Source organism: Anopheles coustani, chromosome 3 (assembly GCF_943734705.1).
Source record: "Anopheles coustani chromosome 3, idAnoCousDA_361_x.2, whole genome shotgun sequence".
NCBI classification, from domain to species: domain Eukaryota; kingdom Metazoa; phylum Arthropoda; class Insecta; order Diptera; family Culicidae; genus Anopheles; species Anopheles coustani.
The window spans coordinates 95,492,231-95,506,044 of NC_071288.1; the positions used below are offsets into that span (position 1 = coordinate 95,492,231).

Genomic DNA, 13,814 nt, shown 5'->3' on the forward strand with positions numbered 1-13,814 from the left:
GCGAGACAGCAACTGATTGCTACATTCAAGGTGAACTAAAATCGAGCTGATGGACTAAATAAAATTATTTCACCTGAATGAAATATGCTCTTTAACCTTTGCCTTTGTGTATATGTCTTGCTTCTTCTTTGCGTTCTTTATTTTAGTTTCCTTATTTTTTAAAGCCCATGTCTAGTAACAACAAACAGGATCTTAATCAGTCTTTTCAAAAATTACTCAATAATTGCTACGTTTTATAGTTTTATCGTACGTTTGCTAATGACGACACATCTTTTCTCTATCTTGTTCTGCATCGACTCCATCCTAAACGGTTTAGTTTGCTTTCGTTTAAAATATTCGCTATACCTTCATAATAGCTAATTACATTCGTTATTTTTTATATGGCATTGTATGATTTTACAATTTTCTACTTTTTTTGTTAATTTTTTTTTGCTGTTTTTTTTTCAACCTATTCAAACTCTTATTATGACTCCAGTTTCTTTTCGTTTTGTCTGCTTAACGTCCAACTTACACAATCTAATCTTGACGATGAGGAAACCAACATTCATGTTTTATACGTTTTGCGCTACTTGCTAAATAGTTTGATTTTTGTTCAATTTTATCTTCCTTTTCGTCAGATATGGCTTCATGTTATCAGTATACAAACCCCTAAAGAGCTTTTTTTTATTTCTTACCTCACTCTGCATGCCGTCAGAGCATTTTGATGAAGAATTCGGTTGCCGACTTAAACGATATGGTTCAACTACGCGAGACATAAACGTACACGTAACCTAAGGCAGAACGAATGCAGGATACTAAGTTGCCTCATTTTGTTTAACTAACTCATAGGAATCATCATTACGATAGGCACTCATTGGTAGAATCATGCTTCCGTTTTCTACAAACTGTCTTCTTGAAATGTTTCGCTTCTTTAAACGCTACACGGAAGGAAAGTGATGACAATGTCGCATTTTGCTTTAACGGAGCGAAAGAACATCAACTAAGGATAGTAAGAGCGTTTAAATATAAACCTAACTTAGTGCAGGATTCAAGTTTAAAGTCAAACTAGTAGTACATTTTGGTGATACCAACGCTATTTTTACATACGTTTTGCGCGTATCAACGAGATTATTCTTATCAATTACAATTAGGTGTTTTGGGTAAGGAATAAATTTTTTTTCTAAGTCTTGATCTTTTTAACTTTTGTTTTCTGAAAAATCTGCACACCTACAACATTGCAAGTCTACAACACAGAAACGGTACTTTTTACGTGCCGTTCCTTTAGTGCCTAGGAGCCTAGCATTCAATTTCGTTACGTGGCACAGCAAAACAAAGAAACAACGGATAAGAGAAAACTCGTACTAGAATGTACATGAAACAATAGGTTTAGTAAGCTACGTACTACAATGAGACAAAAAAAAGACACAAATCATCTAAGATGTTCAAGCCCTAGCTCTAAAGTAACAAAGAAAGACGATAACGAAAAAAAAAGTGTCGTCCTTTCAATCTTCTATTGCACTTCTATGTGACGCCGTTGCGCAAGAAAGCGCAGTGAATCAAGTTAAAGTTTCGTCTCGATCTTGGTGGGCTACCGTTCACTTGCTTTCAGTCTATTGGTCCTCTATTGCTTACAGAAGGATAAGGTGAGAGATTCTGCACCAGCTATGAGTGTGTCAGAAACTAAGAACTCCTATACACTAGATTGACTTAGACCACTTGCAGTCGATTTAGCTATTGGTTCGTTTGTAGGGGGTTGGTACTTTTAGTTTGTTTTAAATAAGATTGTGATGAATGCGATTTATAGTTAAATAAAATTGGTGGGTTCAGTTTTCACGTCGTCGTTAAAAGGTAACTTATGTTGCAACGCGCGTTCCCACCCCCGCACCGAGACCGCGAGAGGGGGGACACTTAGGAAACAGAGCTAGATGAAGGAATATAGGATATATAAGGTAGTAAGCTACACCCAATCGATGCGCTTGTTGGTAACGTTATAAATTACCGTATAAAAGTTAACAAAGTTCCCTTCAACAAAGGCTAACAGTAAACTTAGTGAACTTAGTTACCCGTTTTTCTTTTTTTTTCTTTTCACAGCGTTGTAGTAGAACGACGTCGTCATACGCTCCCACGACCGGGGATCCTTATGCTCGAAACACACGAAAAACAGCATTAGTACGGTTAGCAGACTCCATTAGTCGAGAAGGCCGATCTACGAGGACTCCGACGGAGCATTGCTGTCAGCGATGATTTCTCGTTTGATTGAGATGTTGTAGTCCTCCTTCAGTTTTCCCGGAGCTGGCACTATCACACCTTGTTGCTGCGGCTGTGGTGGAGGTGGTGGTGGTGCGTGTGCCTGAGGAGATGGTGATCGTGATCGCTGGGAGACACGATGGGAAAGCGGTGGCGACATGGACGGACCTCGATCCTCCGAGTCGCGCTTCGTGCCCATCGAGAGATCCTCGACGTGATCGTCTTGTCCTTCCTCTGCCGGAGCAACACTGTTGGGCCTACCACCACAGTCACTTCCTGCGTCGTCGATCGAGTCCTGCTCCATCGGACGTTCCTGTCGTCTGACGTACCCTGCCGTCGCTGCCGCCGCCGTTTCCGATCCGTTGTGATGCCGACCATCGACCGGGGGTTGTCCCTCGGCCATCGCTCGATCACGATGCTGCTGAGGGTGTTGGTGTTGGGCCGGATGATGGCGATCGTCCTCGGGGGAGCTCATGGACACGGACCGCATGTACTTCATCAGCACGTTCGGGCTAGGGGAGCGAGCCGTTCCGTGAGTTCCCGGGGACGTGCTCATTCCATTGACGGCCGCATGAGCTGCCGCAGCGAAGGCCATCGCATGAAGCGCTTCACGACCCGCTATGTCGCCACCACGTGCCTCTAACGCCTGCTGTAGGAACGACGGATCGAGGAGCGCTGCGGCAGGGTGTGGGATCGTCGGCGGTAGGCCATGGTGGCTTCCGTGCTCCAGTTTGATCATTCGTCCAGCCTCATGGTGCGCCATGGCTTCGTCGTCCTGTTGCTGCGACTGTGACGGCAGCTGCTGATGGTGATGGTCGCCGGAATGTGAGGCGCCTCCGGGAGCTCCAGCCCCTGGTCCAAACATATGACTCGTGCCACTCAACCCGTAAGGAAACGAGGCCGGACTTCCACCCGAACTGGGAGACCTTTTGAGCGATCGGTTGATCGGACGACCGGTCGTGATGCCCAGCTTCTTCACCTTGTCGTAGAGGGTACGGGATGGGACACCAAACTTACGCGACGCCTGCAACGCACTCATGCCCTTCCGCACGCAGTCGATCGCGTTCAGGATATCCGTTCGGGTGTACTGCTTGTAGCGCTTCCATTCTGGCTTCTGCTGCTGATGAGGCACGTACGAGGCGAGCCGTGCGTCTCCACCGAAGTTGTGCGGCGAATCCAGCAGGTCGTCATCGTACGACTTGTCGGCGTAGGGTGAATGCGAGGGTTCCTTGATTGACTGGAGAGAGGAAAGAGGGGGACACACATTATCATCAAGTAATCGTCTGCACATAGCTGTGACACTCACCTTATATCCACTGCCATTGGAGTGATGACTGCTGGGACGATCGGGGTCGGATGTCTTCTGGATCGTCTGTATCGTTGCTACGGAGCCAGCAGCCGTTCCAGCTGGAACAACGCCAACGCCTCCAGGTTGCGAGGAATCAGCCGGGTTCGCCTGAGCCAGTACGTTGCGAAGGATCGGAGTGTCGCGCAGCATGCTAGACATCGACTGGAGCTTCTTGCGCTTGAGCGGATTCATATCGGTGCTGGAATCGTAGGCCGAGCTGAGCATGCTGTGCAGCTGAGTCTGTCCAAGTCCGGGCCAGCCCGCAGCCAGTGCCGCAGCCGCCGCAGCCGTCGTTGAAGGTTGCACCGAGATCGAAGTGGCACTGGATGAACCACCCACGGACTGGTGGGATGATGCGGGGTGCGATCCTGCCTGAGCTTGCATTGCGATCTGAGCCGATACGGACGATGCCGAAGAGGTGGACGTGGACGGATGGCGATGTGGTGAGGTTGCCGGATGTGAGAAGGACGACGAGCGGTCACGGCTACGTTCTTCTCGCTCGCGGTCTCGATCCACCGTGCCAGGGCTGCGTGAGTAGAGGCTCGAGTAGGGCGACTTGTACGAGTATGGCGGAGATGAGCTGCTGCTTTGGGCGATCGAGATGTTGGTCGATGTGGAGATGACAGGCGATGACTGGTGCTGCTGCTGCTGCTGCTGATGGTGTGGATGGTGCGGATAATAGCCGGCACTGTTACTGCTAGTCGGAGGGACATGTGAATAAGCTGCTGACGAGGAGGACGAAGCAGTCGCTGGTCCACCGCCAGCATGATCTCCCTTGGTACTATAGTTGTTGTTGCTCGCCAATAGAGTCGCTCCTGACTCGCCACGCTCCCCCATCGGATGGTCCACCTCGAAGCGACCCTTCAGATCTGCCATGTCGTACAGGCCCTTTACCTCGAGCTGCTCGGCGATCTTCATGATGCGCGGTATCTGCGCCTGTGTCACGTTCACCTCACCGGTGTACATGTACTCGAGAAGGGCGCGCATCTCAAACTCCTGCACTCCCGGAAACAGGATGGTGCAGTGGTCCATCGGCACGTCCTGCAGGATCGACTGGAAGTAGGGTGAGTTGGCCGCCAGCACAACCCGGTGTGCCTTGAACTGGACCTGCTCGTCGACGTAGATCGTGCAGTCGACATAGCACTCCATCTTGATCAGTGCGTCCAGGATCTCGACCAAGTTCGACTTGTGGTTGTTCCATCGTAGGCAGTATGTCTGTCCTTCGCTGCTACCCATCTTGAAGTCGTTTCCTTTGCGTGATCAAGTAATAACCTAATCCCTTCTGCTATTCTAGGCTGCTTCCAACTGCGAAAAATTAGACATTGAAGAGAAACGTGTTCGCAATGAATTAAAACCCTTCCATAAGGTACGCATATGACGCAACGAAGAACCAAAGTAGAGTCAATGTAGAAAAACAACCTGCTCTTCCAATTCTTGCCACCGGCGTAAACCCTGCCACATTCCAAACTTGTTTACCACCGTTTCCGTAGCCCTTCGGCAACTCATTGCCAAACAGCGACTCTGAATCACGCGTCGACGGTCGTGTCCATAATCGCAAATACAGGTATACGACACGGCTCTCTAGGTCACACACGCCTGATTCAACCCTCATCCCCTCGAAGGGAAGTATCTCTACATCTCCTTCTAGCCTAGGACAGCCCTTCTCGCTTGCGCTCTGTTGAATGAAATGCTTCTGTTCTTATCTTATTTTTGTCCGCCCGACTCCGAGCGTAGTTTCGAGACGTTGTTTACCACCGGTTCGTAGTGGCGTATGGCCTTTTGCGAATATATATATATATCGTGCCAAAACACAACAACAACACCTTGCTCCGCTCCCTCCTATCGGACATTCCCTCCAACGCCTAAGGTTCCGATTCAACTGTTTTGCCCAAATTCTTATCATTAGCCCGAATTTAGCCACCAGACAACCACCATAAGCGCTCACCAACATGACCACCATCTTCCGGAAACGATGTCCGGCAAAAGCTCAGGTTTCTCAGACATGGAACCCTCTGCTGCCACAAACTTATCTGATTTCTTTTCTCTTTCCAAAGCACTACATCCGATTCCGCTGACCTCGAGGCTAAACCGAACATCGCGTGACCACAAACAAAAAAGAGCTCGTCTTCTGCCAATTTGAACTCCAGGGGAAAGGTTTTGCACACTTTCCTTGGACGTGGTTGCAAAAATAAATTCAAATATGTTCAAGACTTGAGCTACGTATCCTTTGGAGGAGGAAATGGTCGCTACTCGATAATTACATCCGATTTGGCTTTTTCGTTTTGTTTTCCGGCTTTACTTTCCTAGCCTCGAGAAGTTCGAGGACCAGCAGAAATGTCTTATCTGAACTTCTACTCATTATCTGCCAGCAAGTTCTTACCGATTCTGTGTTGTTTCGCTTCTCTAACACTTGATATTCGAGCTTACAATATGTTTAGGCACGACATCATCATCCCTTTTAATCCCCTTCTCGGTTGATGTCCTAATTTGTCCACAAGAGTTGAGTGAAGAACAAAAAAAAACCTGTGGCTTAACGGCCTTTCCCATGCGACGGATTGAAAACTCGTGCAACCTCGGGAGTTATCCTCGGGAGAGGCACACAATGGAACAAACACGGGAATTGGGTGAAGTCGAACAGGCACAGGATTTTTGCACTTTACACATAAGGATCGTGCCCAGGTCAAAACGGGAAAAGCTGGCATACGAGGGAACAAAGGTACATCAAGAGAGAAGCCAATTCTGGAACGGTTTTTTTACAAATGTGCGAAGAAATGCGTGGCAAAGAAGGGCAGGAGATGATCCTCTATTCGACTCGCCTATCGCAGTTGTGCAATATTGAATTATAAGGTGCTCCGTTTGGGATTGGATTTGGGTTCCTCCTCGGTTGGGCGCAGGTATGACCAACGGATAGAGAATAGGATTTGCGGAGGAGGGTCAAAAAAGGGATTCCTACGGTATCCTGATCTCGACGGACGCCAGCTATCTTTCGATTGCGCATTTCCCACGAATCGGCTAGACTGGCCACCATCGCCGGCATGTGCTGAATGATTTATTGACAAACGAGAAGATCCCCTTCAAAAGTATCTGTTAATGCACCGGCATTCCAGCACCGACCTGCACAACATTGAGTGTGTCTCTTCCTCGACCCTCACGATATTTTTTTCTCGCTTGCCACCATACTGCCATTAATTATCCTTGATCTTGGGACTAGGTTTATATTTTTGCGGGTGACGTCAGACCACATGTTAGCAGGTAGGGCAAGACACCAAAAAGGACAACAGCATTCGTATATAAGGACACGCTCTTTGCGAAATCTGTTACGAACCCTCGCCCCGTAAAGATCCGTAACCCCGGCAGCAACCCGTAATCGTATCCGCTAGATTCGATATACGAATGCTGTTGTCCTTTTTGGTGTCTTGCCCTACCTGCTAACATGTGGTCTGACGTCACCCGCAAAAATATAAACCTAGTCCCAAGATCACAACATCATACGATCATAGGAGTTTGCTTTCCCACGACTATCGCCATTGCATCGGCCTTCCATCGACCTCCTCCTACGGAAATACAACTCAGCAAACTTTACCAATGCGTTGATCAAGCGCTTGATTGCGGTTTTTCGTTTGCTTCTCGAGGATATTTCGGTTGCATCGTGTTTTTTTTTCTCTGCTCCGTTCTGCATTACCCTTCCCCTGGGTGTGCGCTTTCCCTAGGGCGAATAACCCATCACTTTGGCATTGTTGAAAAACAACCCACCGATGCTGTGACCCGAAACGGGAAATGAATAGGAATGCCACACCGAAAAGGAGAAGAATGGATGGATCGCCTCCGTTAGGTCGTTAAAGGTCCCAAAAGAAAAGCGCAAAAGCGGTCGTTCCTTTTTCAACGTTGCGTTGTAAATGCAACAGCGAAATGATGCACCCGAAGATCATCGGTGAGAAAGCGACATTATGCAAATTACAAAGAAATGAAAAGGGAAATCATTCTAATTACCACACGGAGCCCACTTTCACTATCCTTTCGTGACAAAAGGGGACAAAAAGGATGTTACAAAAAATGGCTCAACAGAGAGAAAATGTTAAAAATATTTGCGGGAACATTTCAAGAAGCTACGTAGGCAAAATATGCGTTATGCCCATGATGGAGGACCAGATAGAAGATCAATTATGAGCATCTAAGAAAGTCCTATGCTCTAGAATTCAATTCCGGGTACCTCCCGCGGACGTGCAAGACGTTGCGTAAATATTTCAATGCTGATAAAGCTGCTTCTCTGCTTTTCTTCTCCCCTGTTGCAACACACTATCTTCAGTAAATTGGCATTATCTTCTGCCACGTTTACCCTGAAGTGGCACACACAAAGCCACCATTTTGGGAAGGCATTCTTGCTGGCAAATCAGGAAATTTGCTCTCTCCGACTGTATATGCTAGATTGTGAAACTATTTCCAACATGCTGATACAGAAGTTGAAACACAATCTTCAGTGCATTACGATTTTACTGTTCTTGGCAGCGAAACAGAAGGGATCAAATATCAAACAGAAAAGTTCCAGGAAACACAAGCATTGCCTTCCGTCGCTTAACAGTTGGCAAGCACGGCCAGTTTGAGGTCCTTCCCTGCGTTCTAGCTAGAAGTTTGAGCAGACATCTTCGTTTACATGTGGCTTGTGCCACGTTAACATACAATTTGTGCACGTTCCTTTTTCGGCAGTGTATCGCGAAAGGGCACACAAAAGGAAACAACAAAAGCAAAACATGTGCTCTTTTAGAACATTTGGAAGTCATGCAGTATCAAATCCACTGGATTGGAACCGGAGTTTTAAGCGACCTGTTTAGTTTTGCATGAAATATATTGGAGTATATATTTTGCTATTACAAGGATTTAGAATATGCATCATTTAACGCACTTACCTTCAGTTCTTTGATGGTTTTAGATTTGCTGATCGCCTTTTACACTTGATGACTTGAAATTTGAGCCAAAGAGTATACGATCATCACGATTTGCCGTTGGGCGAGGAAAATCTTTAAACCGCACGTTCACACACTTGAGCAACACGCGCACACACTCAACGGGTTACAAACGCGCGATCAAACGATGATAATTGGGGGTGATACGATGAAAAAATGGTGAGGGAAAAATTTTGATAACCTCAAGCACAGCTAAGTCCGAAAAAGTTATTGCAGAAAAGTGTGTACATGAACCGCCCGCGAAAAGCGCGCACCCGGCGTGGAAAATGGCTGTGTTTTTCCCTGGTTCCGACCGTGTGGTGCCTTTGCTTGCTTGCTTGCTTGCGATCGCTGCAAGTTCGCTGGTTCGATTCTGGTGATGGTGATGGTGTTCTGCTGTGCGAGGTGATGAAGGTTTGCGAAGGGAGGCTCTTCTACACGATCAGAATGGCTACCGTTCGAACGTTTGCCGAAAGTTTACGTTTTTTCTTTTTTCTTCGCCTTTTTCTCTTCGTTATGTTGCCGAATCACGACGTTGCTATCTGCGTTTCGTTATGTTCGTTTCTTCTTGCTCACTCACTTTACACTGACAGAATTGCGGCAAAGTTTTCCCACTGTGGTTCTGGTTCGATTTCGTTTAGGTTTCTTTTATCATGTCGTTTTCACCACGTCGTACGTCTTATCACTTCCATCGAGCGTCGTTTTCCTCTTTCTCTCCTTTTGTTGGTTTCTGTTTCTTTCACTTCGACCTTCCGCTTTTGCGATTTGAATATCAGCACTCGGGCACTCCGAACTGCACTGCACTGCACACACTATCACGGAACCGCATCACGATCCTCCACTGCACAGGCACGATCGTACTTCACCAACGGTGCAACTGAAAGTGCCCACATTGGCCAACATTCTCGACGCTCCGACCCGATGTTGGTGGCGGAAATGTGTGCCCACGTGGGAGTTTGGTGATGGCTGCCGGTTGCGGTAGGTGTTGGATGCACTTGTCGATCTGGATGGCTGGATGAGTGATGCTGCTGCATACGCCTACGGTAGAGAAAACGAAAGGAAGTCGAACGATCGGTTAGTTTGTTTTGGGGAAAAATGCAATATCGACAGTGGGAGTGCACAATTTCCGCCACTATTTTCCCAACACCCAAGCATTTGGGTGGCCCTCGCACGTTTCGTACCGTTTCGTTTCGTTCTCTTCTGCCACTTCGGGTGGGTTCCTTTCGCGATTATAATAAATTCACCGTGTTGTGTTTGTTTCCGTGCACTTGAATTTTTTAATTTTGCGATCGCGAATCAAACACTTCCACCGCACTTGAAGCCTTGCATTGCCTTTTTGCAATTTTCGCACTGCAATCGCACTCGATAAATCGCTGGCCGGCCGGGAGGGACCGAAGAGGAACGTGTTTTCCACTAAGCGGACTTTTCGCTACTGATGCCGAACGGTTGCAGCCAAAAGCAGAGCCCACCGAAAAATCGCCGAGACGTCGCGCACCGCCGCCGAGAAGTGAGTGCCAGGGGCCGGGGGCAGGGAAGGAGGTCGCCCAGGAGTTCGGCGATTCGTGCGGTGACTGTGCACGAAGACGACGGCACTCTCCTCTTCCCCGACCCCGACTCCGACAGCCCACAAGACGTCTCATTCGCACCCTTTTGCAGATCCTGCCAAGGGCTCGTGACGTGTCGTTCGGCCAAAGGGACCTCGAGCAGTTCCCTCTCTCTTTCGCTCCTTGGACTTAGAGGACCAAGGAAACCCTTTTGCACTCAAGGACCGCTCCGCGCTATCCCCTTCTCACTCTGTCTCTCACCTATTTTCCCGAAAGTGCGCAAAAGGGCGTTTGCATTTCCATGCTGCACCGACTCCCAATCGCACCCGGGGACTGAGCGAGACGGAATGCCATCTAGCTCTCTAGGGCTCTTGTCTAGGCAAACCAATTGGTATCTCACTCCAACGGCGGCAAGGCCGAACAAGCCCTTCGGTACGTCCTCTTCTGGCCCGCGCTTCAAAAGCCAGCCCTTCGGAGGGAGAAACAGACGACTTTGGCCACTCATCTATTCGGTGCGTTTTTCGAACGTATCGCAACGCAACACAAGCCCTTCGTCCCAATTGCTTCAGGGCCCTTCCGCCCTCCAGAAACTGCAGATCTCTCTAGTGCTAATAGGCAACACTCAGGCACCCCTTGCCTTCTCGCCCTTCACCGATCGATGCAACGCACTTTTTCTAAACTCCGATGGTGGGGGAAATCGCTGGCTGGCTGCAAAAAGTGCTCCGCCATGCCACGGTGCGTGTGGAGGGGATGGCCAGAGTGCGCCGGATGATGCATTTCTATCGAATACGTGAGTTCTTCGAGCGAGCGAAACGGACGAGGGAGGAAACATTCGGGCGGGTGAAAGAGCTAGCGCAACAGGCAGCATATGCACCCCAGTATAGAGCAGCATAGAATGAGTGCCTTCAGCATGTGGGAGATGCACTTCTTCGGGTTCACGCACACACACACACACACACACACCAAACGGCCGTTTCACAAATGTTCGAAGCCAAATCGCGTTGTTGTCGGAGGCAAGTTTCACCACAACCAGAGGCCAACCTAGGCGTGCACCAGTGGACCTTTACCGAGTTCAGCTCGATCCCCGCGGGGTTGGCGGGTATCGCCACTCCGAAACTTCAGCTCACTACCTAGCTCTTTCTTTTCCCTTAACACACCACGCGCTTCGTTGAGGAGCTGCGTTCGGCGTGTGACACGTCACGTCGATCATATTTGCGCGTTCGATGATGGCCGCATCATCACCTTCATCGTCCTCCATCACGTCCACGCATGCTGCGTCGATTCGGTAAACCAGTTCGTACGAAGACAACACGTTTCTAATGACTTTCGTGTCGTGTTTGTCCGCTCTCTTTGGTGAGGTGATCGTATCGTTGGACAGGCAAGTGCATCCAATTTGGTCCTCAACATGGCATAATATAAGGTGAATAAAATCCTCCCAAGCTTGCAGGTGTTTTGGAATGGTTTTGTTGAACTTAACATTCTTTTAAGTACGATTTAGCATAAATCACATAATTAAAGGGGGCGCCTGGTGCCTCGTACAATTTTAATAGAGAGCATTTTTAAAATAATCATCTCTTTTCGCAATGTTTGGTTGATTTAAACGTTTTTAGCACACTTTTTTAGTACAATCTTTGTCAATAAAATTTGTTTATACCATTTATTAAACCGACGCTTGTTTAAGACTAAACAAAAAATTTGCTTCTCAAAGAATTCATAATAAATATTCCTAATTTTTAAGGTTAATTTTCATTTATTTATGCGACAAAAACTTTTTAGTACTAATGACAGCTGGCTATCAAAAAATGATAGCCATGGCAGTCAACGTGTTAAAGATTTATTACTAAAAATTAAAAGAAAATCATTGATAAATATCCCGAATAAAATACTTACGAACTCTTTACCCTACTTGCGATCACCCGTTTCAGATTCACATGGACAGATGGACATGAAATGCCTATGCTTTGCTTACGTAATTCAATGCATTGACATCATAGGGCTACCCTAGCCCAACTATGAATGAGAACACTGCCTATATGCATCCTCCCCCGGACTGCAGGCAAAAATCTCTTGCGACCCTAAACCCTCGGGGTAAACCAACGGCAAGCAGGCAAAACAATGACCGAAACATTGACAAATTGAATGATCTGTCAAACCATGTGTACCGTCCCGAGTTTGCGGTGAAAGTGCGGGTACGGGAAACGTACGACATTCACGTAAAAGGGTTTCGAAGGAGGAAATTGGCAAAAACAACAACAGTCGGAGGCTTCGGAGGGCCAAAATGCCGGAACGGAAGGCACAAAAGCTCTGCCAAACCCACTCACTTGCGTGCAGAGTTTGAGACGATCGGTTGTTGAGTGGATTTTGTTAGAAAACGTTCCTCATGCACTTTTCATTTCGTTCGCCTAAACGCTCAAGACGAAAAAAAGGTGGTTTTGTTTGTTATCTTTTGTTCTTATGCACTCCGATGCAGCCTGCAGGAATCGAAAGGTTCGCCACTCTTGCCGTTTCCCTTTCTGTTTCTCCCAGCTTCTTCCTTTCTCTTGATTTTCGCTCGTTTTTATGGCTCGGAGGCCCCGGTTGAACAAAGGAAGAAATTGCACATACGCATTATTTGCTTCCATTCAGGTTCAACACGGGCGCGAAGAAAGTGAACCTCCGCCCCTGGAGTGAGCCCCCCACCCCCGGCCTGTCCCGAGGGTCGTCGTTTGTCGTCGATTATGGTTCAAATAACCACAATAAAAGGAACCCAGTGGTGCAGCATAATTGTGGCGGGTTAATGCGCCCCGGTTTGTCGTGTTCTATTCCTTCTTTGACTGATATTTGTCACCTATTGTTGCCCGTGCTTTTGTGCTACCACCAAACCGATTCCGATTGTAATAAGGGAAAACACAAATAAATTGTCTTCCCGAAACGTGTCGTCGAAAGTGATTCGATTCTAATTTTCGCAACTTGAGTCTATTCGAGGACGATACGATTGTTGGGCGGATCGTAGGACGAGGATCACTCCCGGTGCATTTTGTCGTTGTTATGCAGTTTCGATTGTTTTCTTCCATTGTCAACTGAAGAGGCATATTGTATGAAGATCGATCGATCGTCGAAGATAACGAATGAAAAAGGAACGGATAAATATTTGTTGAGTTTTGAGAGCTCTTTTAAGTTGCATGATCTTGGAAGAAATAAATCCTTTATGAAGGAAGTAGCAATGATATAGCTTCAAAAGGGGTCGATGTCCAATTTATTACATTACAAATGAATTCCTTGGAAGGAAAAAGAAAAGTATTCTTTGGAAGGAATTCAAAATGACACTTTACAATGTCTCTTCTATTTCAGAACGACTTAAAACATAGTTTTCCCTACATTCCTCTTATTTCAACGCTCTTTACTGTGACGAAGAACAAGTTGGGAATCTTTGCGCCAGAAGAAGCAACGGGAACCAGTTGGTTCAACTCTGCGCGCGCTGATAACGCGTACGATGCGTAAATCAACCTTCTTCTAGGTTGATTTCCAGCACAAAAAATGGACCCCGTGATAGAGTGTGCGCGTGCAAGTAGTAGAGGCAAAACGAAAAAAAGCGAAACAAAGACCACAGGAAAGAGAGACTGATCAAATTTGTGAAAAGCAGCACATTCATTGAGCAACAACCTCGATGCTCCCAAATGCGTCTCCGTTTGCGCGCATTCTACGCACAACACGCATCGCGCATTCGGTTGATAACAGATCACATACAAACAGACACACACACACACACACACATGG

At 47.3% G+C, this 13,814-nt stretch overlaps 1 protein-coding gene across 1 annotated transcript; it reads right to left on the bottom strand.

The window, feature by feature from the left end:
* Positions 1-2,185: 2,185 nt before the first annotated feature.
* On the bottom strand, positions 2,186-4,810 carry LOC131270332 (longitudinals lacking protein, isoforms A/B/D/L). Its single transcript, XM_058272417.1, has 2 exons — positions 3,533-4,810; positions 2,186-3,463 (listed from the first exon to the last, which is right to left on the bottom strand). Exons 1-2 carry the CDS (start codon positions 4,808-4,810, stop codon positions 2,186-2,188), a joined length of 2,556 nt encoding a protein of 851 aa, XP_058128400.1.
* Between the last annotated feature and the right edge of the window lie 9,004 nt (positions 4,811-13,814).

Coding starts and splice junctions, on each gene's coding strand:
- LOC131270332 (XM_058272417.1), bottom strand. CDS start 4,810: ATGGGTAGCAGCGAAGGACAGACATACTGCCTACGATGGAACAACCAC. Junction 3,464..3,532: donor CCAATGGCAGTGGATATAAG/GTGAGTGTCACA, acceptor TCCTCTCTCCAG/TCAATCAAGGAACCCTCGCA.